At 37.2% G+C, this 24,228-nt stretch overlaps 1 protein-coding gene across 1 annotated transcript; it reads right to left on the reverse strand.

Annotated features, from left to right (window-relative positions):
* Nucleotides 1-247: 247 nt before the first annotated feature.
* LOC145011962 (Josephin family protein) lies at nt 248-4,489 on the reverse strand. Its single transcript, XM_078970714.1, has 2 exons — nt 4,112-4,489; nt 248-1,113 (listed from the first exon to the last, which is right to left on the reverse strand). The coding sequence occupies exons 1-2, from the start codon at nt 4,358-4,360 to the stop codon at nt 454-456; spliced, it is 909 nt and encodes a 302-aa protein (XP_078826840.1). The 5' UTR covers nt 4,361-4,489; the 3' UTR covers nt 248-453.
* Nucleotides 4,490-24,228: the final 19,739 nt, after the last annotated feature.

Genomic DNA, 24,228 nt, shown 5'->3' on the forward strand with positions numbered 1-24,228 from the left:
CTAATAAACATGTAGCCATTTGTTTGAGTCTTTATCATACTTTGATTATTTAAGTAATTAACAAATATTTAGGTTATTTATATTATCCTTTCATGGTCACTTTTGTTACAATTGTGTAATTTTGTAATTCATCCGTGATTTGTTATTTTTGTAATTTGCTCTTTTGGGAGAAGTGAAACAAATAAATTGAATTATAAGTAGTATGTGAACACTAAATTAATACATATGCAAATAAAGAACACAAAAATTCAGTAATATTCCACCTTATTTTCTTAACCCAATGTCTTTACACTTCCATGAAACAAAAGTAAAACAAATTTTCACAAGTCTTTACAACAAACCAAATGGTCAACAAAAAAAAAAAAAAAACTTTTCCAATGAAACTAGTGTGTGTAATGCACACAATTAAACCAACAAAACACAACTTTTTCATTTCTACACCCAACTCTCCCGTCACTTATCTTGTAACCCGCTATCCTTTCTTTCACTTTCCGGCGCACCTCCGCTACCAGCCGCCACCACCGCAGGCACCGCCAACGTCACGGACGAAGGCAGTGCAGCATTATCCACCGCCAAACTAGCAGCAATCGCAGCCTCCAAATCATCATCGTCATTCCCAGAGATCCCAACCTCACCACCGCCATTCTCCCTCAAACTAGCGGCAATGGCCGCATTCAAATCATCATCTTCCACCGCGACCGGAGTGGGTGGGTCGCGGTGGTGTTGTTGGTGGCGGTTGCCGGAATTGCAGGATTTGGTAATCCTTTCAGCGTCTTCCGGCAACAGCCACTGTCCGTAGCCGTTAGAGGCTTCACCAGAGGTGATGGGACATTCCTTAGGAAAGTTCCCACGGACTAAAAAGATGCTCCATCCAAAGCCTTTTAAGGTGTCGAGGTAAGCGGAAAGATAGAATTTCGAGAGGTGTTCAGGGGCGGCGTATAGGGAGTCAAAGTTGTACCATTCGCCGTTGACTTTTCTTATGCAAAACCAGTGGTCTTGGAGATGGCAAATGAATGCGTTTTCGAGTTCCGGGTCGACTTGTGCGGGTTCGGCTACGGGACTGTGGAGGGGGATTACTTGTAGGTCCCACACTTCTAATGCCTTTTGTAGAACCTGCAAATATTTCATTTATGGAAAGGTTAGGACAGGACAAAGCAGAACAAGTTGTATTGTGTTTGTCATGCGATTAGACCCACACAAAAAAGTGGAAAAGAGGTAAATATCCTCATCAATGAAAAAATCCAAGCATGTGTATCCTATTCAAATGATGAAAATGCAATGATACTGTTGCATAATGTAAGTAGGCATTTGTACACTTGATGCTTTGATCCACATGGGAACAAAAAGCAAAAGGGAGACTTTAAAATCGATAACTATACTACACTAACAAGCAACAAGACATGTATCATATATTAATTAAAGACTAGACTATATTAACCATCTACAATTAAAATCAATTCAACCCTGGATAAAAAGGAAATTTCATCAAAAAAATGCAAAGTGGGATATGATACTCTAACTAAGGGATTTTGACATAAAAGTGACAACTTTTGTCCGTTTTGTCCTTGTGACGATTTTTTGTTCGTTAATGTCCGAAATTTCCCAAAGTTCTTTTTCATTTTTGCCCTTGTTACAAACCTTTTATGTTGTTACCCTAAGTTCTTTTTCATATATTTATTTGCCTTTTTAAGGAGTAAAATGGTTAAAAAGCTAAAAAGCTAGGATTTTCTAGCTTTTTGAAAGTTTTACTTTTTCCTATCCAAAAAGTTGTTTTAAAAAGTGCTTTTTAAATAGACAAACACTTTTTTAGCTTATTAGCTTTTTAAAAAAGCTAATAAGTTTTTTTTAAAAGCTATCCCAAACACCCACATAGTCCTTTTGTTTTAGAGAGTCAATAGCTAAGAATTGATTTGTAACAGAACTTTGTTCTTATTTTGGAGAGTCCATTCCTCTCGAATGAATGGGAATTCTATCCTAATTTTCTGGTATTATTGAGTGTTTTGTTGCTGTGAATCTGTTGGAATGTCAGGGGTATACGATAGATTCAACAAGGGTCTATCATTTATCGTAGAGTAAATTACTAAAATCGTCCCTATGGTTTGGTTAAAATTGTACGTTTGGTCCCTAACTTTTTTTGCACTCGGATCGTCCCTGTGGTTTGATTTTATTGTGTTTTTCGTCCCTATGGTTTGGTCAAAATTGCACGTTCGGTCCCTAACTTTATGTATGTAAGGGACGAAAAACGCAACAAAATCAAACCAAAGGGACGATCCGAGTGCAAAAAAAAGTTAGAGACCTAACGTGTAATTTTGACCAAACCATAGGGACCATTTCGGTAATTTACTCTTTATCTTATAACTGTTATAACTTATAAGCCTTCAAAACCATTCCCTTTGATCCGCATTGACATATGGGAATTTAAATGAGGCCTAATGGTTCTTCGCCTCAGTTTGTAAAAATCTCAGAGTTGGCCTTGTATGTTAAAAAAGTAGTTTCATTTATTAATTTAAAGAAAACTTTAATTTAGATTAATTTTGGGACTAAAGTTGTTTTGTTGAAGTTTATAAACTTCAATAAAATTTGCATTTTTTTTAATTTAAATTGAAGTTTTCTTTGAATTAATAAATAAAACTACTTGTTTCAACTTACATTATAATAGGGGGTTTTTATTTTATCTCCAAATTGGCTTTGAGCATATGAACAAAAGTTCACAAAACTAGAGAACATTTCAGTATGAGATTCGAGTAAAAAAGCCTAATAACTCCAAAATAATCATCAAAATTATAACAAAATATTTATAACTACTTGAGCAATGAAGGTCTACTTAAACTCTTAGAGCCAATTCAGGAATAAACCTATAAATTACACTACAATTATACCTTCCAATTTCCAAACATTTTGATCATGGACTTTATACTTTTTGTAGGATTGGAAAGTGGCATGGCAAGTATCAAGTGAATATATGATAATAGGAGAATAGGACATGAGTAGATTTACATTGATATCTTTGTAGAAATATTCATACTAAGTACTAAAGTCTATTAAGTATCAACTTGAAATTTCTAAAGGTTTAAATGGTCGAGTTTGGTATCATAGAAGCATATACAATCAGAAAAGGATATGTTATCACTTTTATCAGATAACATAACAAATTATTCTGTGGCATTTGATATTGATACTTGTAGATGAGATCTAAGGTAATGTGTGCACCTTTGTCACAGTGGGGTGTATGAATTTAAAGTATCTAATATACATATATAGATATAGATATACAATCATGTATACATACATACATATACATACATATATATATATATATATACAATCATGTATACATACATATGGATCCAAGTTTGCATACATATACTGATATACATATATATATATGGATCCAAGTTTGCATACAAATATATCTTCACTAGAAAAATTGGAAGAACATCTATAAAATTTGGAAACCCTTTATATTTTAGCAAGTATCAGCATCAAAAAAACCATCTTTCTATATTTCAGAAGCCGCTATATAACTAAATTTTTGGTTCTAGCCTCTCAAAAAATCTTATTTCCACTATTCTTATATGAGACAGACACTATTACTGCTCAAGATACAAAACCATGGGCATCTTCCACACTTTCAACAGATAGCCCTAAGCGAAAAAGTCATATACTTTTAGCAACTTTGGAACATCTATTAAGCACTAATACATTATACACTTCATATAAACACAGTTTGCTTAGCCTGTAACGTTCCTTTGTAGACAAGATTTGATAACTTATTGACAAAATTGGTAATCTGTTTAGACTGTAACATTGAAATCAGACATCTACACATGAATGAAGGAAGAACAATACAGAATCAAGAAAAGCTGTATCGTGTAGCCTTAAAAAACTAAGGAATGGAAGAACACCAGGTTGCCCAGTAAGAGAAACATATGCCGTAAATGCGATTAATCAAAATTAACTTAATATTGAAAACTATATCTTTCTACGAGGATAATTGGCAATTTGGTATCATAAACCATCACAAGTCCCATCATTGAAGTTTATATGAATATTTACTAATCTTATCTCAATACAGCAATAAGAAAGATTAAGATGTTGGGATTAAACTGACCTGGATACTGAAATCGCCATCCATAGAGACATTATGCGACTCCTCCGACAGGAAAGCATCTCCTCCGGAAGCGGCGGAGCCTTCCAACATCATCTGGTGCTCCGTCCGATCAAGATCAGAGGCCAGAGCAGCCAAATCGAACTCGGAGAAGAAAGGTCCCTGCAACACCGTGTTGACGCAATGGACGGCACACAGTTTCGACTCTTGAACCTCGTGGTACAACATTCCTCCGTTGATCGGACCTTCCATTTTTCTCGTTCTCTCCGATAATCACAAAACCCTAGATTCAATCGTTTTTCCGTGAACTCGATAGAGAAATGTTTCTGCCTATTAGATTTGTGCCACCATTATCCGTTAAAAGAAAGTTATATCCTTGCTTTGCGTAGCGGTAAGTATGTCACCTCTTGCACAGGATGGTAAGATATTATCAATTTTTTATATTAATCTTTTATGAATTATAAATTTTTAATTTTAATTATGAAAATATAAATAGACTAATCTCATTTACCACTTTCTAATATTTATTTAAAAATTAGCAAATTTCAAAAATAGTCAAAAAAAAAAAAAAAAAAACAACCATGATCTAGCCGAAACAAGTAGGAATGAGTTTTAGAACCGAAACCAGAACCGAATTTATTATATCATATGAATCGGAAACCGAACCGTTGGTTTTGGGTCCAATTCCGGTTTTTCCGTTATTTTTCGAACTAGAATCGATTGATATATTGTAAATGACATGTTGTCTTTTGGGATTGTAAATGATTTAATATTTAACAAAAATATGATTTTGTATATTCTAAAAATATGATTATTCTCTGATGATACACGATTCACCACGAGTTTGCCTTCTTCAATTTGATGTCGGATATAATGGTATGTTCTTTTGATGTGTCTTGATCTCCCAGGATCCATGGGTTCTTTTGTCAAAATAACTGCACATTCGTTGTCACGTAAAATCTCCATGTGCTCTTGGATTAATGGAACAACTCCAAGTTCTTCAGTGAAATTCTTTAACCAAGTTGCTTTCTTTGCCGCCTCACTCGTCGCAATGTATTCTGATTTACAAGTAGAATCAGACACCGTTTGCTGCGTGGAACTTTTCCAAGTTACTGCTCCACCATTCAATATGATTACCCAGCCATATTGCAAATAACTATTATATCGATTCGTTTGAAAATTTTCATCACTATAAAGTATAATCACTCACTTTAAGTTCATCCTTGCCACCGAAAACTAAGACCATATCTTTGGTTTTCCACAAATACTTAAGCATGTTATTCATTGTTGTCCAACGAGATACGCCAAGATTTCCTTGATATCGGCTAACCATGCTCAAAGCATAAGTTACATCAGGGCGAGTACAAGTCATAGCATACATGAACGATCTTATAGTCGAAGCATATGAGACTCGGCTCATTGCATTTGTTTCTTTATCACTACCATGACATTGAGCCTTGCTCAACTTGACAGTATGGTGCATGGGTAAATCCCCTTTCTTGAAATTCTCCATATTAAACCGTTTCAGTGTTTTATCCAAGTAAGTACTCTAGTTAAGTCCTAACAAACGTCTCTGTCTATCCATGTAAATCCTTATTCCAAGAATGTACGTTTCTCACCTAGATCCTTCATAGCGAAACACTTTCCAAGAAAAGACTTCACTTCTTGCAAAGTTGGAACATTGTTTCATATAAAGGAGTATGTCATCAACATACAAAACTAGAAAGGATCACTACACTCCCACTAGATTTGACATACACACAAGACTCATCCTCACTTTTAGAAAATCCAAACTCCTTGACCTTTTTATGAAAGAAAATATTCTAGGTGTGAGACGCTTGTTTAAATCCATATATAGACTTATCAATCATACACCCCTTATTAGGGTATTTAGCATGTTTAAAACCTTATTATTGAGCCATGTAAACATCCTCAGTCAACTTAGCATTAAGGAAAGTAGTTTAACATCCATTTGTCATACTTCATAATCATGAAAGGCACCTATAACAAGCATTACTCTAATTGACTTGATATTGGCAACTAGTAAAAAGGTATCATCATAGCTAGCCCCTTTGGGTTTGAGTAAAGCCTTTCGCAACTAGTTTGGCCTTGAACATTTATACATTACCATCCATGTTTGTCTTCTTCATGAAGATCCATTTACAACCCACTGTCTTTTGACCGGGTATATGATCAACCAAAGTCCACACCTGGTTATCGTACATGGATTAGATCTCGTTATCCATTGTCTCTTTCCATTTAGCACCCATAGGTCTTATCATCGCTTCTTTGTAGTTAATGGGCTTATCCAAATTTACCAGTGTATTATCATTGGTAAATGTGTCCCCATCTGTAGTTATATGGAAACCATAAAACGAGGGGTGCATAAAAACTTTATCGGATCAACTAAGACGTAATGAAATGTCAATGGGCTCAACAAGCATTTCATCCTTAAGTTGAGTGTTAGTGTCATTTAATATTTCCTCATTGGACGAGTCTTAAATTTCTTCAAGATCAACCATACTCCCACTATCTTCTTTGGATATCAGCTCTCTCTCACGAAAGACTCCTCTTCGAGTTATGAAAAGCTAGTAGAATATAGCCGATAGTATAGTCTCTAGATGCTCAATGTTAGTGCACTCAAAGTTAGTATAGTAAAAAGAATAACATCTATGTGCATGTAGTAGTAGAGCCTAAAAGTGTAGTCCATATGTGTGTAAATGGATATGTATATCGGGTGGTACTCATTATGTATGTATGTGTTACATCGTGATTTTCCTTTTTTAAAAGCACTTTTTAACCAAAATATATTAGCGGAAGTCTTATTTTGAATTTATGAAAACATGACCAATGTTACTTTTATTATCATAAACAACATTTATCAAAATTAAAGTTCATAATCCATTCAAAAACATGCTTTCAAAAATAAGTGTTATGAAAACTTAACGACATGTCCAAATGGTATCAAACTAATACATAACTTGGAATAACACTACCCAAAATCCCCTAAATCCTCACAATAAGTACAATGTTAGGAAAACACACATCATATCATCACATGCATCACATACTACACATGCATCATTTACATCACATACATCACTAGAGTATCATTACGGTCTACCGTTATTATCTATCTTTTTATATTAGATCAATATTAATTATTCCTAACCTAGCCATGGGCCCATCACTAACCTGCAAGGTAGACACCCCACACATAGGTCCGTCACTAACCCGTAAGGTAGACACCCCACACACAGGTCCATCAATAACATGAAGGCAAAATCCATTCACTACTAAGTGATTGGCCCAACCCTACCCTAGTGGGTTCATCACTAACCCAAGAGGTAAAATCATCATTCATTACTAGCATGATCGGCTAGACCCAATGTTCTAAGTGAGCGCGACTCTCACCCGAAACATTACCCCGATGCGTTGTGTTCGCTACTCCAACAATACAAATACAAGTATGTTCGTTGTTGTTCAAGATTGGTATTTATATTTGTTTACTATCACTAGAAACTTCCCACCCAAGCGTGATATTTGATCCAACGACATCAATACGCCAATATCACTCCAGTCCTTAAACACCTTAGTGTCCATGAACCATGTCGTGAATGGTGCTCTTTCCCTTTAGGTATCTTTTAACCTATAAGGTCATCACAAGTATCCAGATGGGATACGCACACCTAAGTCTAGGTTACTACCATTTTATTCCCCCACTAAGTGTATTCCCTTTTTTACTTAGTATATTATTAGTTCATCACATAAGGATTACATTACAAACCTCCCTAAGTAATCATTCTCAATTTCTATTAATATTAAATGGCATATTACTTCCATACTTCACAATAAGTAAACATGCAACAAGACATACCAAGTTAAGGCATTTAACAACATTATATAATTATGCACATATCATCACTTTATTATTAAGGCATACTATATCACTAGCATGCATTATCCTAACCAACATAGGCAAATATTACCAAAAATCATAGCATGCAAATATCACACACAATCAACACAAATCCCTCTTTCTATCAAGGACCTATCACACCCTCACATTAAAATAACAAGTCAAAAGTGTAGCATGAAGGAAACATCATTCACATCAACATTTCATTCACAGTTGAGGTACATGCGACATATACAACCTATGTTCATTCCAATCCCTCTAAGATGTGGAATTCCTAACAAGTACTTTAAATAACCACAAAGATTAACTCACATTTGTATAAAAAAAATAAAAATAAAAAAAATAAAAAAAACACCATTTCCACACTTCAAATCTTGTATTACTTGAGGTATCAAGCTTTTTACTAATACAAAGCAAATAAATATATTACTGGAAGTCTACAAGATCAAAAATAGCAATTCCTATATCCCAAACATGTAAACTAATTACTAGGCCAAATTCTCATATTTTGACTTGGAATAATAGTCTGTTCAAAGCCACTTTGGTACTACCAAAACCTATAGAAATTACACATTTATTTCATATTCTAGTAATTTATACTTTTAGCTTTCCAAGAAGTGCTCGTACAGTTCCATAAGATTTTTTCTATAATTTACAATGATTTTTACAAAACTACATATCGATGCAACTAATGTCTGACCAGTCAGCGAAAAGACGATTTTCACCTTGGTTAGAAACTGATGGGTTTTGAGCATTCTAACACTTCCTAAGTGTACATGCAACCCTAATAACCTTGGATCTATGTTTGTCTAATTTGTCATGCAAAGTTGATTTCCAAGGTTATATTCCTATCTAGCATACATGGGGAACAATTTAAACATAAAGTATAGATAGAATAACTTACCTTGTTGTTGCTTGTGTTCCTTGAAACCTTGTGAGCCTAGCACCTCAAGTGGTGATACCTCAAATGCTTCACACAACACCAAATGCTCTTGGAAGAACTTATGAGAGAATACACACTCTTCAAAATCGGCCAAGCCCCCTTATTACTTAGTGTAACCGATTTGGGAGGAGATCATATTCCTTATATAGTGTTGACACATCTAGGGTTAAACCCTAATGTGTCATGACTCTTCATTTCCATGACCCATGGGTTTGTAACTCCCATGGAGCATCCATGGAGCATCCTATGGGTGGAACCCAACTTGATGATCCATGGAGCCTTTTAGCCCACTATACAAGATATGGATGATTTACTTAATCAACCCATATATTTAATTAGTTATCTTTTGATCACTTAATTAATTCTAAATTAATTCTTGATCAAACTAATCAAATAATATTATTAATATATTAGAACTTATAATATATTAATAATCTCCAAGCGTTATTTCTCTCATTTAGTTTATCCAATTGCATGGTGCCATGCAACCCAAATGGACCATGCCGGGTCGGGTCAAGTACATACCAGAAATAGTTATGGACTTAGACACCTTATCCAACAGTCTCCCACTTGGATAAGTCTAGTAACTATTACTGCAAGTATGACTTCAGGAACCGATCGGCAATCGTAGCTCTTTACAAGGTTTCTCGAAACTTGAGAAGATGATGGTACGCCATTTAAGATAAGTGATCATATAATCCTCTGTTCTAGATATCAGTCGGACAAATACATGGAACAATGTCTTACTTATTGTCCAACATTTGTTTCCCGATTTCCGATTTGTTTGACAAAGAACTTTATTGAACACATCAATCTAGTTCTGACCGGGCCCGGTACATAGGTCAAAACAAAATCATCGAGGGGCCCAGATATCAGCTTCTAATCCAAGAAGGAACAGATAAACTTCGACTCATATGTTTGTTCTACTACTTATTGAATTACACATAAGAGCACGATTTTATAACATCGAGTTACCAATGCATTTTTCGTACAATCAATGCATAACCAACTCGTAAGTAACAAATCATATCTCTAGGTTTAAAGACTTATATGATATTACCGTCTCACGATCACTCGAGATAGAATTCCATGAAGTGATTCCAGTGAGCGTGGGTTGAGTCCAATGCTCAGAACTTATGAGCACTCATGATTGTTGTAGCCTTGTCCCAGACCTCTACAACCAATCATGACAGTCTTGATTCATACCTACTTCCGACATATGACCGACTGTGGAGGTTTGAATAATATGTTATACCAAACAAAATTATTCTGGAAGTCAAAACATGCAAAAGAAATATAGTAAACGATCGACAAGAGATAGCAACACTTTACTCATAAATAAAACACTTTTATTCATCATCAAATGTCAATTACACTTTACAAATTTCGAGATTATCTAACTACTAAATCTAATATCATCCTTCAGCCCTATGCTCCGAGCATGCTGGAGATGCTTAATCCGAGTCAGTCCCTTTGTGAGGGGATCTGCCGGATTCTCATCTGATGATACCCTCTTTGCCACGAGGAGTCCTTCTTCGATCCGATGTCTGATGAAATGGTATTTTCTGTCGATGTGTCTGGATCTCCCGTGATCCCTTGGTTCCTTGGCTAAGGCAACAGCACTTTCACTATCACAGAAAATTTCCATCGGCTCTTTAATAGCTGGTACAACTCCAAGGTCTCCAATGAAGTTCCTCAGCCATAACGCCTCCTTTGCCGCTTCGCTAGCTGCAATATACTCTGATTCACAAGTAGAATCTGCCACTGTCTCTTGCTTGGAACTCTTCCAAGAAATTGCTCCTCCATTTAGGGTAAAGACCCAGCCCGACTGAGAGCGGAAGTTATCCCTATCAGTCTGGAAGCTAGCATCACTATACCCTACAACTCTCAAGTCATCACTTCCACCGAGGGTAAGGACCCAGTCCTTAGTCCTTCGTAGGTACTTGAGAATATTCTTTACCGCAATCCAGTGTGCCTTGCCAGGGTTCCCCTAAAACCTGCTAACCATGCTCAAGGCAAAGGCTACATCAGGTCGAGTACACGTCATAGCATACATGATCGAACCTACAGCCGAAGCATAAGGTATTCGACTCATTTCTGCTATCTCAGCCTCAGTGCTAGGGCTTTGTGTCTTACTCAGCTTGGCGCTACTCTGGATGGGTAACTCTCCTTTCTTGGAGTTTTGCATTCTGAATCTCTTCAGAATCTTCTCCAAGTAGGTACTTTGACTAAGTCCAATTAGTCTTTTACTCCGATCTCTCAGGATCCTTATCCCCAAAATATAGGCAGCTTCACCAAGGTCCTTCATAGCGAAACACTTTCCAAGCCAGGACTTTACTTCCTGCAGGGTTGGAATGTCGTTTCCTATGAGTAGTATGTCATCCACATACAATACCAAAAAGCTAACTATACTCCCACTAGCCTTGACATATACACAAGATTCATCTTCACTCCTAGAAAAGCCAAATTCCTTGACCTTTTCATCAAAGCAAAGATTCCATCTGCGAGGTGCTTGCTTTAATCCATAAATGGATTTCTCAAGCTTACACACTCTATTAGGGTACTCGTTACTGACAAAACCCTCTGGCTGACTCATGTAAACATCTTCAGCCAACTTCCCATTAAGGAAAGCGGTTTTGACATCCATTTGCCAAATTTCATAGTCATGAAATGCGGCTATGGCTAACAGAACCCGAATAGACTTAATCTTGGCTACCGGAGAAAAGGTCTCATCATAGTCCACTCCAGGAATTTGAGAGAAGCCCTTTGCAACCAGTCTAGCCTTATAAGTGTGTACTTTACCATCCATGTCGGTCTTCTTCTTGAAGACCCATTTGCACCCTACAGTCTTTCGACCTGGTACATTCTCAACCAAGTTCCAAACTTGATTGTCATACATGGATTGTATCTCGCTATCCATAGCCTCTTTCCATTTGGCAGACTCGGGGCCCGCCATGGCTTCCTCGTAGCTGTTAGGGTCATCTTGACTTACTAGTGTCTCATCACTAATAAGTGTCTCACCTTCTGCAGTAATATGGAATCCATAGTAATGCTCAGGTGCACTCCTAACTCTCGTGGAACGCCTCAGAGGTACAGATTCGTCAATTGGCTCAACAGGAGTTTCCTCCTCAAGTTGAGGGCTAGAGTTTGAAGTTCCTTCACCACTTGACTCTTGAATTTCTTCAAGATCAACTTGCCTCCCACTGTCTCCTTGGCTTATAAACTCTCTTTCTCGAAAGACTCCTCTTCTTGCTACAAAGACCACATTGTCACTAGGTCTGTAGAAGAGGTAACCAAAGGATTGCTGTGGGTAGCCGATGAAAATACACCTCTCGCTTCGGGGTTCGAGCTTATCATGAGTCTCGCGTCTCACGAAAGCCTCGCAGCCCCAAATCTTGATGTGGTCTAGTTTAGGTACTTTACCAGTCCACATCTCGTGAGGAGTTTTGGCAACTTTCTTTGTAGGGACTAGATTAAGGATATGGGCGGCAGTCTCTAAGGCATACCCCCAGAATGAGATTGGTAGCGAAGCTCGACTCATCATGGAACGAACCATGTCCAACAAGGTTCGATTACGCCTCTCAGCCACACCATTCAACTGCGGTGTCCTGGGAGGTGTCAATTGTGAGACAATCCCACATTCCTTTAGATAGTCGAGGAACTCTGAACTAAGATACTCACCACCTCGATCGGATCGAAGCATCTTAATGTTCCTGCTCAATTGATTCTCGACTTCCTATTTAAATTCCTTAAACTTCTCGAAAGTCTCTGACTTATGCTTGATTAAGTAGACATATTCATATCTACTGTAATCATCGGTAAAAGTCAAATAATAACGATTAGCATCTCTTGTGGCATGTTTGAATGGTCCACACACATCCGTGTGTATAAGGTCCAACAAACCTTCACCCCTTTCACATGAGCCTGTGAAGGGTGACTTTGTCATTTTTCCAAGTAAGCATGATTCGCAACTATCATTTGACTTTAGGTCAAACGACTCCAAGACTCCATCCTTTTGGAGTTGGCCTATGCGTTTCTTGCTTATATGTCCAAGACGACAATGCCATAACGATGCTTTATCCAAGTTATTATTATTAGTAGAATCAATACACAAAACATTATTTCCTAAGTTATCTACAATAGATACAGCTTCATACACACCATCACAAGGTAATGCTTTAAAATAAAGTACATTATTAAAGAAAGCATTAATCGAACCAACTTCATTATCAAACGAAAAGGTGAAACCTTGTTTGTACAATGCATGAAAGGAAATAATATTTCTTGCCATTTCTGGCGAATAACAACATTTATTCAAATCTAAATTTAACCCACTACTTAGCGATAAAGTATAAACTCCAATCTTGGTGACAGGTGTAACTTTCCTATTCCCCATGATTAAGTTTATTCTTCCTTGCTCCACATTCTCACTTCTTCCTAGTCCCTGCAAGTCACAGCAAATATGAATTCCGCAACCTGTATCAAGGACCCAAGATTTCGAATGGGGTGAGTTATTAGAAATGATAGTGTAAATACCTGCATGGTTGGGTTTGACTTTCCCATCCTTTACATGTTGCTGGTACTTTGGGCAGTTCCGCTTCCAATGAGCTTTTTCGTGGCAATAGAAGCATTCAGCCTCTTTTGGGTCAGAAGAAGGAGTAATGAAACCTTTCTTGGTTCCACTTGAAGAAGAGCCATCAAGGGTCCGAGCCTTGGTACCCTTTGAAGATCTCTTTCTCTTCCTCCCTCGACTCTGCCCGATTGCCAAGACCGGATTTGTTTCTGGAGTAGGAGTGATAGCAACCGACTTCCCCTTAAGACCTGTTTCTGCGGTCTTGAGAAGTCCCTGAAGTTTGCTGAGAGTGACTTCTTCCTTGTTCATGTGATATGTCATGCGGAATTGATCATAGCACGATGGTAAGGAGTGCAAAATGATATCTATTGCAAGCTCCTCAGGAAAGTTCACATTGAGCTTCAGCAACCGATCCACATACCTTTGCATTTTCTGCATGTGGCTTGTGACGGACTCTCCGTCCTTCATCATGGTTGTTATCATGGAGCAGATGACTTCGTACCTCTCTTGTCGTGCACTTTGATGGTATCTTTCCATCAAATCTTGGTGCATTTCATAAGGGTAGAAGTCTTCGTAAGACTTTTGGAGTTCAGCTGTCACAGTGGCTAACATGATGCAAGCCACCTTGGTTGCATCTCTTTCATGAGTATGAAAGTCAGCGATCTCCTGGGGAGTTGCAGTGGACTCGTCAATTTCCTTAAGCTCCTTGTCAAGGACATATTCTTTGTCCTCGTAGCGAGTAATCATCCTGATGTTTCTGATCCACTTATTGAAGTTGGATCCATCAAAGGTGACTTTCCCACACAGACTCATAAGAGTAAAGGAGCCATTAGGATTCGAGCCAGAAGCATTAGATGAAGACATCTGAAAAGAAGAACAAGTTTAGTTTAGATTTAAGAGAGTCCTTAATAAAACACCCAAATGTAATATTAAGGCTAGGATCCAATCACAATATAATATAACTTAGAAGAGGTATGCCGTAATCTAAGCTATACCATATTTGAAAGGTGGGTGAATGACGATTCACCAATTTCCACCACGAAAACCGAAATATTAAATATTTAGTTTTTTTATTGGTTTTAGAAATTCCTAGATTCTTTGAGATCCAATGAACTTTTCAAAGGCATGTTTCGATCTCGGGAGTGCCCTCCAGGTTTTGTGACTGGGATGCCGAGGATCACAAAACGAGGTGTGAAGTAACCATGCAAATCACTTGGTACCCTTAAAGTTTATCACTCAATCGATGTGCCGGTAAACCACACACGCTCCACCGATACTATAATAAACCTTAAGTCACCCTTTACCTACCTTGTTAAGTCCAAGTTAGTGTGCCGGTTAACCACACACGCTCCACCAACGACTCAGACAAAGTGTAAAGTGTAATTTCATGGATTAGCACCTTATTCACATTTTTCCTAAAGTAACTAAGATCGGGAATTTAATAGACATTTAGTTACTTTATATATTCATCATACTTTGAATGAGAATTTATAAGTCCTTGTCTTACCCGTTCGGCTAACGACCCTCCACCAGTCAAGCAAGCGGTGGGTGAGAATATTCACCCATTAAGTCACCATTTTATAGGCAACAACCTTATACCCACCTTATAGACCGACTTCGTGAATGAGGCGTACTAGCGGTAAGACGACTTGTTCTTATACATATATATATAATTATTAAATTATCATAATATAAGTATAAGGGTTGAATTTTAACTTTTTAAAATTCTAGGGGTTGGAACTAAAGTTTTAACTTAACTTTACTTGTTCCAAAACTTGAGGGCAAGTTTTGTAACTTTCAAAACTCTTCATTTCTTGTAACTTATGAGTTTAATAGAGTCATAAAATGAAGACTCTTCATTTTTATAACTCTTGTGTTTTTCTTAATGGTTTTAACTCAAGTGTGACTCTTGGTTTTCCATAACTTAAGGATAAGTTATGGACTCCATTAAAACACATTATGATCAAGAATTAAACTACCAAATAGGATACAAATAATTCCTATGATCATCTAAAACATCATAAGAACAAGAACATGAATATGTACATAATCAAAAATTACATAAAACTTTGTAATTTTGATAACTAGTTGTTGTAAATGAATTAGCAAAACATTACACCACCAAAAACAAGTTTATATTTACTAAAACAGTTTAGGGTAATGTTTCTAATTCATTTTCCAGCAACTTGAATCGAAATTCTGCACTCATTCGACCCTACTCGCCGAGTGCATGAACATGACTCGCCGAGTTGGTTGAAGATACTCATGGACTCGGCGAGTCCCCCCTATGGACTCGGCGAGTCCGATCGCAAACAGCAAATTTTCGATTCTGTTTTCAACTTTTAAGAACAAATAAGAACAAACAAGCCTAGGCTCTGATACCACTGATGGGTTTTGAGCATTCTAACACTTCCTAAGTGTACATGCAACCCTAATAACCTTGGATCTATGTTTGTCTAATTTGTCATGCAAAGTTGATTTCCAAGGTTATATTCCTATCTAGCATACATGGGGAACAATTTAAACATAAAGTATAGATAGAATAACTTACCTTGTTGTTGCTTGTGTTCCTTGAAACCTTGTGAGCCTAGCACCTCAAGTGGTGATACCTCAAATGCTTCACACAACACCAAATGCTCTTGGAAGAACTTATGAGAGAATACACACTCTTCAAAATCGGCCAAGCCCCCTTATTACTTAGTGTAACCGATTTGGGAGGAGATCATATTCCTTATATAGTGTTGACACATCTAGGGTTAAACCCTAATGTGTCATGACTCTTCATTTCCATGACCCATGGGTTTGTAACTCCCATGGAGCATCCATGGAGCATCCTATGGGTGGAACCCAACTTGATGATCCATGGAGCCTTTTAGCCCACTATACAAGATATGGATGATTTACTTAATCAACCCATATATTTAATTAGTTATCTTTTGATCACTTAATTAATTCTAAATTAATTCTTGATCAAACTAATCAAATAATATTATTAATATATTAGAACTTATAATATATTAATAATCTCCAAGCGTTATTTCTCTCATTTAGTTTATCCAATTGCATGGTGCCATGCAACCCAAATGGACCATGCCGGGTCGGGTCAAGTACATACCAGAAATAGTTATGGACTTAGACACCTTATCCAACAGAAACAACATCAGGTCCTAGGAAAAATCAGGGACAAACTAGACTCAACGTAAACTTTGAAAGTTTACAAATCCTAAATCTGAGTCTTGATGACTTTTATAGATTTTTTACAAATCCTAAATCAACTTTGAGTTTTAAGGGTTAATTGACAACTTAACCCATTAAGCCAGAACCAAAATTGACTATAAAGATGGAAATTGAGCTCTTAACAGTAGAAACATGTCAAGAAGTCAAAAGGATGATTTCAATCACAAACCATGACTCAAAGTACATTGATTTTAATGGAAAAACAAAATACATTGCTAAAAGAGAACACACCAACAAGGGCTTGAGTTTCCTCCACTATTAAGCCACATATAAATACATTTAGGGACTGTCTTGAAGACCTTTTGGATGGTTCAAAACATGTTCTTTTTACATAAAATTACTCACTAGAATTGATAAAGAAATCAACAATAGTTTTAGCAACAACAATGAAGAGAAGAACTCCAAAACTCAGAGCAATTCATGGACATGAACAATACAACTCTTGAGGGTGTTCATAGCAAGATTTTGACAGCAACAACTAACTTAGAACACACCCAATCAGGCTTAAATCCAGCCATACGAAGAGCCAAAAGAATTTAAGTAAAAGAGAATGAGATTCTTCAACAATCAGGAAGCAATTCAACTTCATGAATCTTACCACAACACTAGCAATTGATAAGGAAATCAAGACAACTCACCTATTTAAATGATCAAGTGCAACTTTTATATTTTTTTCGTTGTGAAGTCATAATATCACGTGTACATTAGAGTATAACAAGTCTTTAGAATAAGTCTTATTTTTCCTAGTATTATGGCACTATCCGTTGGTAATTGGGTCTGTTTTCTGTATATATATACACATGTACTACTTGAGAGATAACAGTGGAAAAATACAAATAATACTAAAAGCATTATTCTCTTTTTATCTTTGTGGTATCAGAGCCCTAATCCCCAACCTTTTTTCTATCAAGATGTCTACTCCTCCCACAAATCAGCAACTCTTAGCTGCAGCAACCATCGCCTCCGCCAATCTCAACTTTCAGATACCATCACTTAGTATCAAACTAGATCGTGCCAATTACCCACTATAGAGAACAACTATTGTATATCCACTGGAATGTTTTGAGCTTGAATCCTTCATTATTGCTCCTTCTCCACACACTGAAACCATTCTAGCCCCACTATCTAATGACGAAACCGCTGTCGTTAGTGCCTCTTGTCCGAATCTGGACTAACCTGAAAGAAAAACGACCGCTTCGTCCTTCTTTGGCTAAAATCCACTCTCACTAAGTATGCTCTGGCCTCTGTTTCTCATTCAACCATCGCCAATCAGGCATGACTTACTCTTGAACGCACCTTCCAATCCCAAACTAGGACTCAACGCCTGCAATGGACCATTAAATTACAAACAATTACCAAAGGAGCCTCTTCCATGATTGATTATCTTGACCAAAAGCATCAAATTGCAAATTCATTGGCTAAAAACCTAACGCTTGTTTCCGATGATGACCTAATCAGCTACATTCTAAATGGATTGGACTCCTCCTACAATGCCTTTGCCTTAGCTTTCATTATGCATTCTGAATCCAGTTTTGTGGACGATCTCATTGGACTTATCTTACAAGAGGAAGCCCATCAAGAAGCATATCTTGCCCTTCAAGCTGCTACTCCACTTCCTACGGCCACTACGGTGCCTCAATCGTCCTTTCCTGTTGCCAATCAGGTGTCTCGCAACAAGCAATCCCATCGTCCCTCTACTTATTCTGGCTCCTCATCCAACTCTCGTCCTAATGAAAATCAGCGACGTCGTCTTCATTGCCAACTATGTAACAAGCCAGGCCATGAAGCTATCAACTACTGGCAATGGGGCAATCAGACAAATTACCCATCCAGCCAGCCCAATCCTCGTGACCCACATCGCAAAGCACATCTCACTACTGGACCAAGCTCATCTGCCATCATCGATCCCAATTGGTATTTCGACATAGGAGCCACTGACCACGTCACCCATGATCTAAACAAACTTCACCTTCAGGAATCCTATACCGGCGACGACAAGCTGCAAGTCGGAAATGGTACAAACATACAAATTTCTCGTTATGGATTATATTCACTTTCTTCTTTGCGTTTACCAAAAGTCTTAGTTGTACCCCACTTAACGAAAAACCTTCTTAGTGTTTCTCAATTAACTCATGATAATAACGTATATATGGAACTTTGGCCTCACCATTGTACTGTTAAGACGTTTCAGGGCAAGCCACACATTCACGGACACCTTGATCAAGGCCTGTTACCTGTATCGCTTAACTCTCCCTTCCAATAAAGTGTCCTCACCTATGGCACTATCTGGTGTGCGCACGTCTTTGACATGTTGGCACAAACGTCTTGCTCATCTGCATGAGTCAATCCTCTGACGCCTAGTTTCTACCTTCAAGCTTCCCATCTATGAGAATAAACTGCCTGAAGTTTGCCAATCATGCCAATTGGCCAAAAGTCACAAACTTCCATTTTCTCCCTCACATGTTTCTTATACTAGACCATTTGATTTAATGTATCCAGATGTTTGGGGGCCCTCTCCTTTATTTTCAATTAATGGTAGTTGATATTTCATTCTTTTTATTAATGATTCAACCAATTTCGTGTGGATATATTTTCTTTCTACAAAATCTCAAGTCCTTAAAACTGTCATAAACTTCAGAACTATGATCAAAACCAAGTTTGGTTGTGACATTAAAACCTTTCAATCTGATTGGGGAGGTGAATACTGCCATGTATCCGTCTATATCAACTTGTGTAGTATTCATCATCACCTCTCCTGTCCCTATACGTCTGAACAAAATGGGGCAGTACAAAGATGACATCGAATTATTGTTGAGAAAGGATTATCCCTTCTTGCCCAATCCTCCCTACCTCACACCTACTAGGAACATGCCTTCAAATCTGCCACTTACCTTCATAATCGCACCATAACCCCAACCTTAGCCTATGTCTCTCCCTACTCCAAACTCTATCATAAAGAACCCGACTACCACTTTTTCCGTACCTTCGGTTGCCTTTGTTATCCCTTCCTTCATCCATATAACAAACATGATTTTTGTTCCCTCCCATGTGTTTTTATCGGGTACAGTACCTCCCACAAGGGGTACCTTTGTTTACATGTGCCCACATCACGAATATACATCTCTCGCCATGTCGTCTTCAATGAAACAATGTTTCCTTTCTTGACAACCACTCCTCCGCCATCATTGTCTAACACTTCAACCCCACCTGTACCATCTTCCACTTCCCTTCTTGATCATGCAAATTCATTTACTAATACCCCAACAATAACACCACCACCCACTATCTTCCCCACTTCCTCTTGTACATCATCATCCTCCCCTACATCCACTCCATCCCCCTCTCCCTCACATCAACGCCCTACTATCAGTTCTCAATCTAAACACACACCCCAATATTTTCGTCCTGATGCACACAATCAACATAAAATGATAACTAGAGCATGCACAAATTCACTTAAACCCAAGACATTCCTTACTAATACCTCCACTCCCCTAAAATCTGAACCCCGCACCACATCTCATGCTCTCCAAAATTCTTTCTGGTTAAACATAATGAAATGTGAATTGATGCACTAATGAGAAACCAAACATGGACATTGGTCCCACGACCACCTAGTGCTAACATTGTTGGATGCAAATGGATTTACATGGTAAAACGACATTCAATTGGCCAGATCGAACGGTACAAAGCCCGGTTAGTTCCAACGGGATTCAGCCAAGAGGAGGGTCTCGACTTCTTTGAAACCTAGTCTAGTCATCAAACCCACCACTATTTGCATTGTAATTTCCATTGCAATCTCTCGTGGTTGGACACTTCGAAATCTTGATATCAACAACACCTTCTTACATGGCATTCTCGACGAAGAGGTTTATATGGAACAACCCCGAGGCTTTGAAGATGCATCCTAACCAAATGCAGTGTGTAAACTGGATAAGGCACTCAATGACCTAAAATAGGTACCTAGAGCATGGTTCAATAAACTTAAACATCATCTTGTTACCCATGGTTTTCAGGCTTGCTAATCAGACTTATCTCTATTTGTACACCACTCATCTGTTGGCACTATCTACATACTTGCTTATGTTGATGACTTGATTATTACAGGTAGCAATCCCGCATATATTCAAACTATCATCAACAACCTACACCATTCATTTTCTCTCAAGGATCTTGGCAGTCTAAATTACTTTCTTGGTGTCCAAATCACCAAGACACAAACTGGAATCACTCTCTCATAAAAAAAGTACATTGAAGACCTCCTTCTCAAGAGCAAAATGCATGATTCCAAACCTGTCACCACACCTGCTGATCCATCCTCCAAACTAGTCCTAAATGGTGATCCCTTTGAAGATCCAAAATTATATCACCAAATAGTTGGAGCCCTACAATATGCCACCATCACAATACCTGGCATTGCCTTTGCCGTGAATCGTGTCTGTCAGTTTATGCACTCCCCTACACTCCCCCACTAGCAGGTTGTAAAGCGCATTTTACGTTATGTAAAGGGCACCTCTACTCATTGCTTACAATTCCAATCTCAAACACCAGCCTGCCTTCTTGCCTACTCAGACTCTGGATGGATGTCTGACACAGACGACAGTCGATCTCAATACGCTTTTACCATTTTTCATGGTAAAAATCTTATTAGTTGAACTTCTCACAAACAGCAAGTTGTTGCTCGATCCAGCATTGAGGCGGAATATAGGGCCATCACATACACCACTGCAGAAATCTTATGGATTCAACAACTTCTATGCGATCTACACATCTATCTTCCCCAATCTCCACTACTATTATGTGACAATGTGGGTGCTACTTTTCTTTGCAAGAATCTAGTTATCAGCACAAGATCGAAGCATATTAACCTTAATTTTCATTTTTTTCGAGAACAAGTTGAATCGGGACAACTTCGTATTTCACAAGTCACATCCGTTGATCAGTTAGCTGGTATTTTTACGAAAGCTCTTGGCAAAGATCGCATACATCTGCTTAGAAACAAGCTGCAAGTCCTCCCTGGTCTTGCGCTTGCCTGAGGGTAATAGCATGTGTACATTAGAGTAGAAAAAGTCTTTAGAATAAGTCTTAGTTGTCCTAGTATTATGACACTATCCGTTGGTAAATGGGTCTATTTTCTGTGTGTATATATATATATATATATACACACACACACACACATGTACTACTTGAGAGATAACAGTGGAAAAGTACACATAATACAAAAAGCATTCTTCTCTCTTTATCTTTAAGTCGATAGCCGAACCCAAAAAAAAACCCGTCGACCTCAGTGCTAGCGTGGGACGGAACCGGTCCGACCCGTCTCGTTCCCGATTTCCCGAATACCGAATTTGATCGAAAGTTAATCTCGAATACCAAACCAAATTAACATCACCGGTACCGATACCGGGAATGGTACTGATACTCGGTACTAGTACCGGTACCGGCGGTACCGATTTCCGAATTTTATGTATTTGGAGTACCAAGTACCATCCCGTATTTTTAGATTTGATACAGTTCGGTACCGGTTCCGGTACGAGATCGGGATTTGGGACAAACTGTTCATCCATACTCAGTGCTTCCTTAACGCTCGCCTTTTTTTCTTCGTATTGTTGATCGACGCCTCCCCAAGAAACAAACCGCGATTTGATTTTTGTTCAATCTTGATGCACAAACTGCGCAAAGGAAAATGCATGACGGCAGACTAAAAACGAGCGCATATCCCTCAAAACTCCATTAACCCGTTGATTTATTACCCACCGGGATTACATTCGATTTTTTTCCTGCTATCGACGACATAACAATAACCCAAAAAGAACGATTTGGAAGGGCTCATGAATCGCATGTATGGGTTGAAGAAAATGGACGTAGTGCACATATCAATTACTTACGTTTAGTTTATTTACTTGGTCTTTAAACTTTGCCTATAATAACACTTTAAATCCCAATACTTAAAAGCATTAATTTTAACACTTTCTAGAATATCAATTTCACACCTTGACTTTATTTTTACCTTAAAATAATTTTATTTATCCTAACTATTCCCACCATTTAATTAATTATTTTTATAAACTTTTTTTTATTGTTAACTAACTCTTTTGAATTATAAATTTACCCCCTTTTATTTAGTTATTTCGTTCTATCTCTTAGAATCAAAAAAATTTACAACACTTAATATTTGAGTAACAGAAAGTTGTTATTAACAGAAAGATTTTCGGATCGTTACAGTATGTCGGACGGGGCCCGTCATGTAGAGTGAGTGGGCCCCATTGTGTTGTTTGGGCGATGCATGTTTATATGCTTAGTGGACGGGGCTCGATATATGCATTGTGGTATATGATATTTTGGGAAATTCAATATGTTTCGTGTTTACCCAATTGTTTATAAATGTTTTTTTCAAGAGTTTCATTGGTTTGTGAGAAGGGCAAAGTTCGATTGTACACACGTATTCGCAACATGTTTCCGCATAATGTAAGTATACTCTGATATGTTTGAATAAATAAAAATAAAAATTTTAGGTTGAGAAATAGGGATGTTACAAATGATTACAACTTTTAGCCCTAAATTGTAGATGATACAAATATCCCCTCAAACATGCATTTAGTTACTTTATGAATAAATTTCCAAATTGTTCTACTTTGATTCAAATTATATCACGAGCATCTAAAACAGGAAAAAGATAGTGTTAGGTTTTTTATCCTTTAAAATAAAACATCATATATAGTTATGTCTATGCATATTCAAAATAATAGACATAGTTTGTGACAAGATGTCCTAACAACCTCAACACATAAAGATAAAGTTAGTATAGATTCACAAGTGTTGACATCTTATCCTCATCTAAGGTTTTATTTATTCTTCCATTAACTATGTTTTATTTAAGAATTGCAACGATATTGGAAACCTTTTTTCTTTATTGGATCGTCATTTGCCTTTCTATACATGTCTATGGAACACTTTCATATTTTACTTTTCTACATCTTTTTCTAATTAAAAGAACCATGCAAGCAATTACAACATGTAAACCGAACACACTTTCATATTTTACTTTTCTACATCATTTTCTTATTAAAAGAACCATATAAACATATTACAATATGTAATCTTAAAGGATGTTTGGACAAATCAAAATGTGAAATTCAATACATGATAAACAATTAAAAAAAATCATTTATGATTTGTGAATTTCTTTTAAATATTACAAAATAATGATATTATACGGATGTCTGGACAAATCAAAATGTGAAATTCAATATATGATATTTATCGATCAAACACTTAAAATAAAACATTTATGATTTGTGAATTTCTCTTAAATATTACAAAATAATGATATTACGAGTATTGAGTAATGTTTTGATAAATAAAATAAGGGTAAGTCAAAATTAGTAATTAAACTAATGATATAATGTTTATTTGGCTGTTTAATTTGTTTTAAGTTTTAACTCGTT

This window comes from Lactuca saligna, chromosome 8 (assembly GCF_052625555.1).
Source record: "Lactuca saligna cultivar CGN05327 chromosome 8, ASM5262555v1, whole genome shotgun sequence".
Classification (NCBI taxonomy): Eukaryota; Viridiplantae; Streptophyta; class Magnoliopsida; order Asterales; family Asteraceae; genus Lactuca; species Lactuca saligna.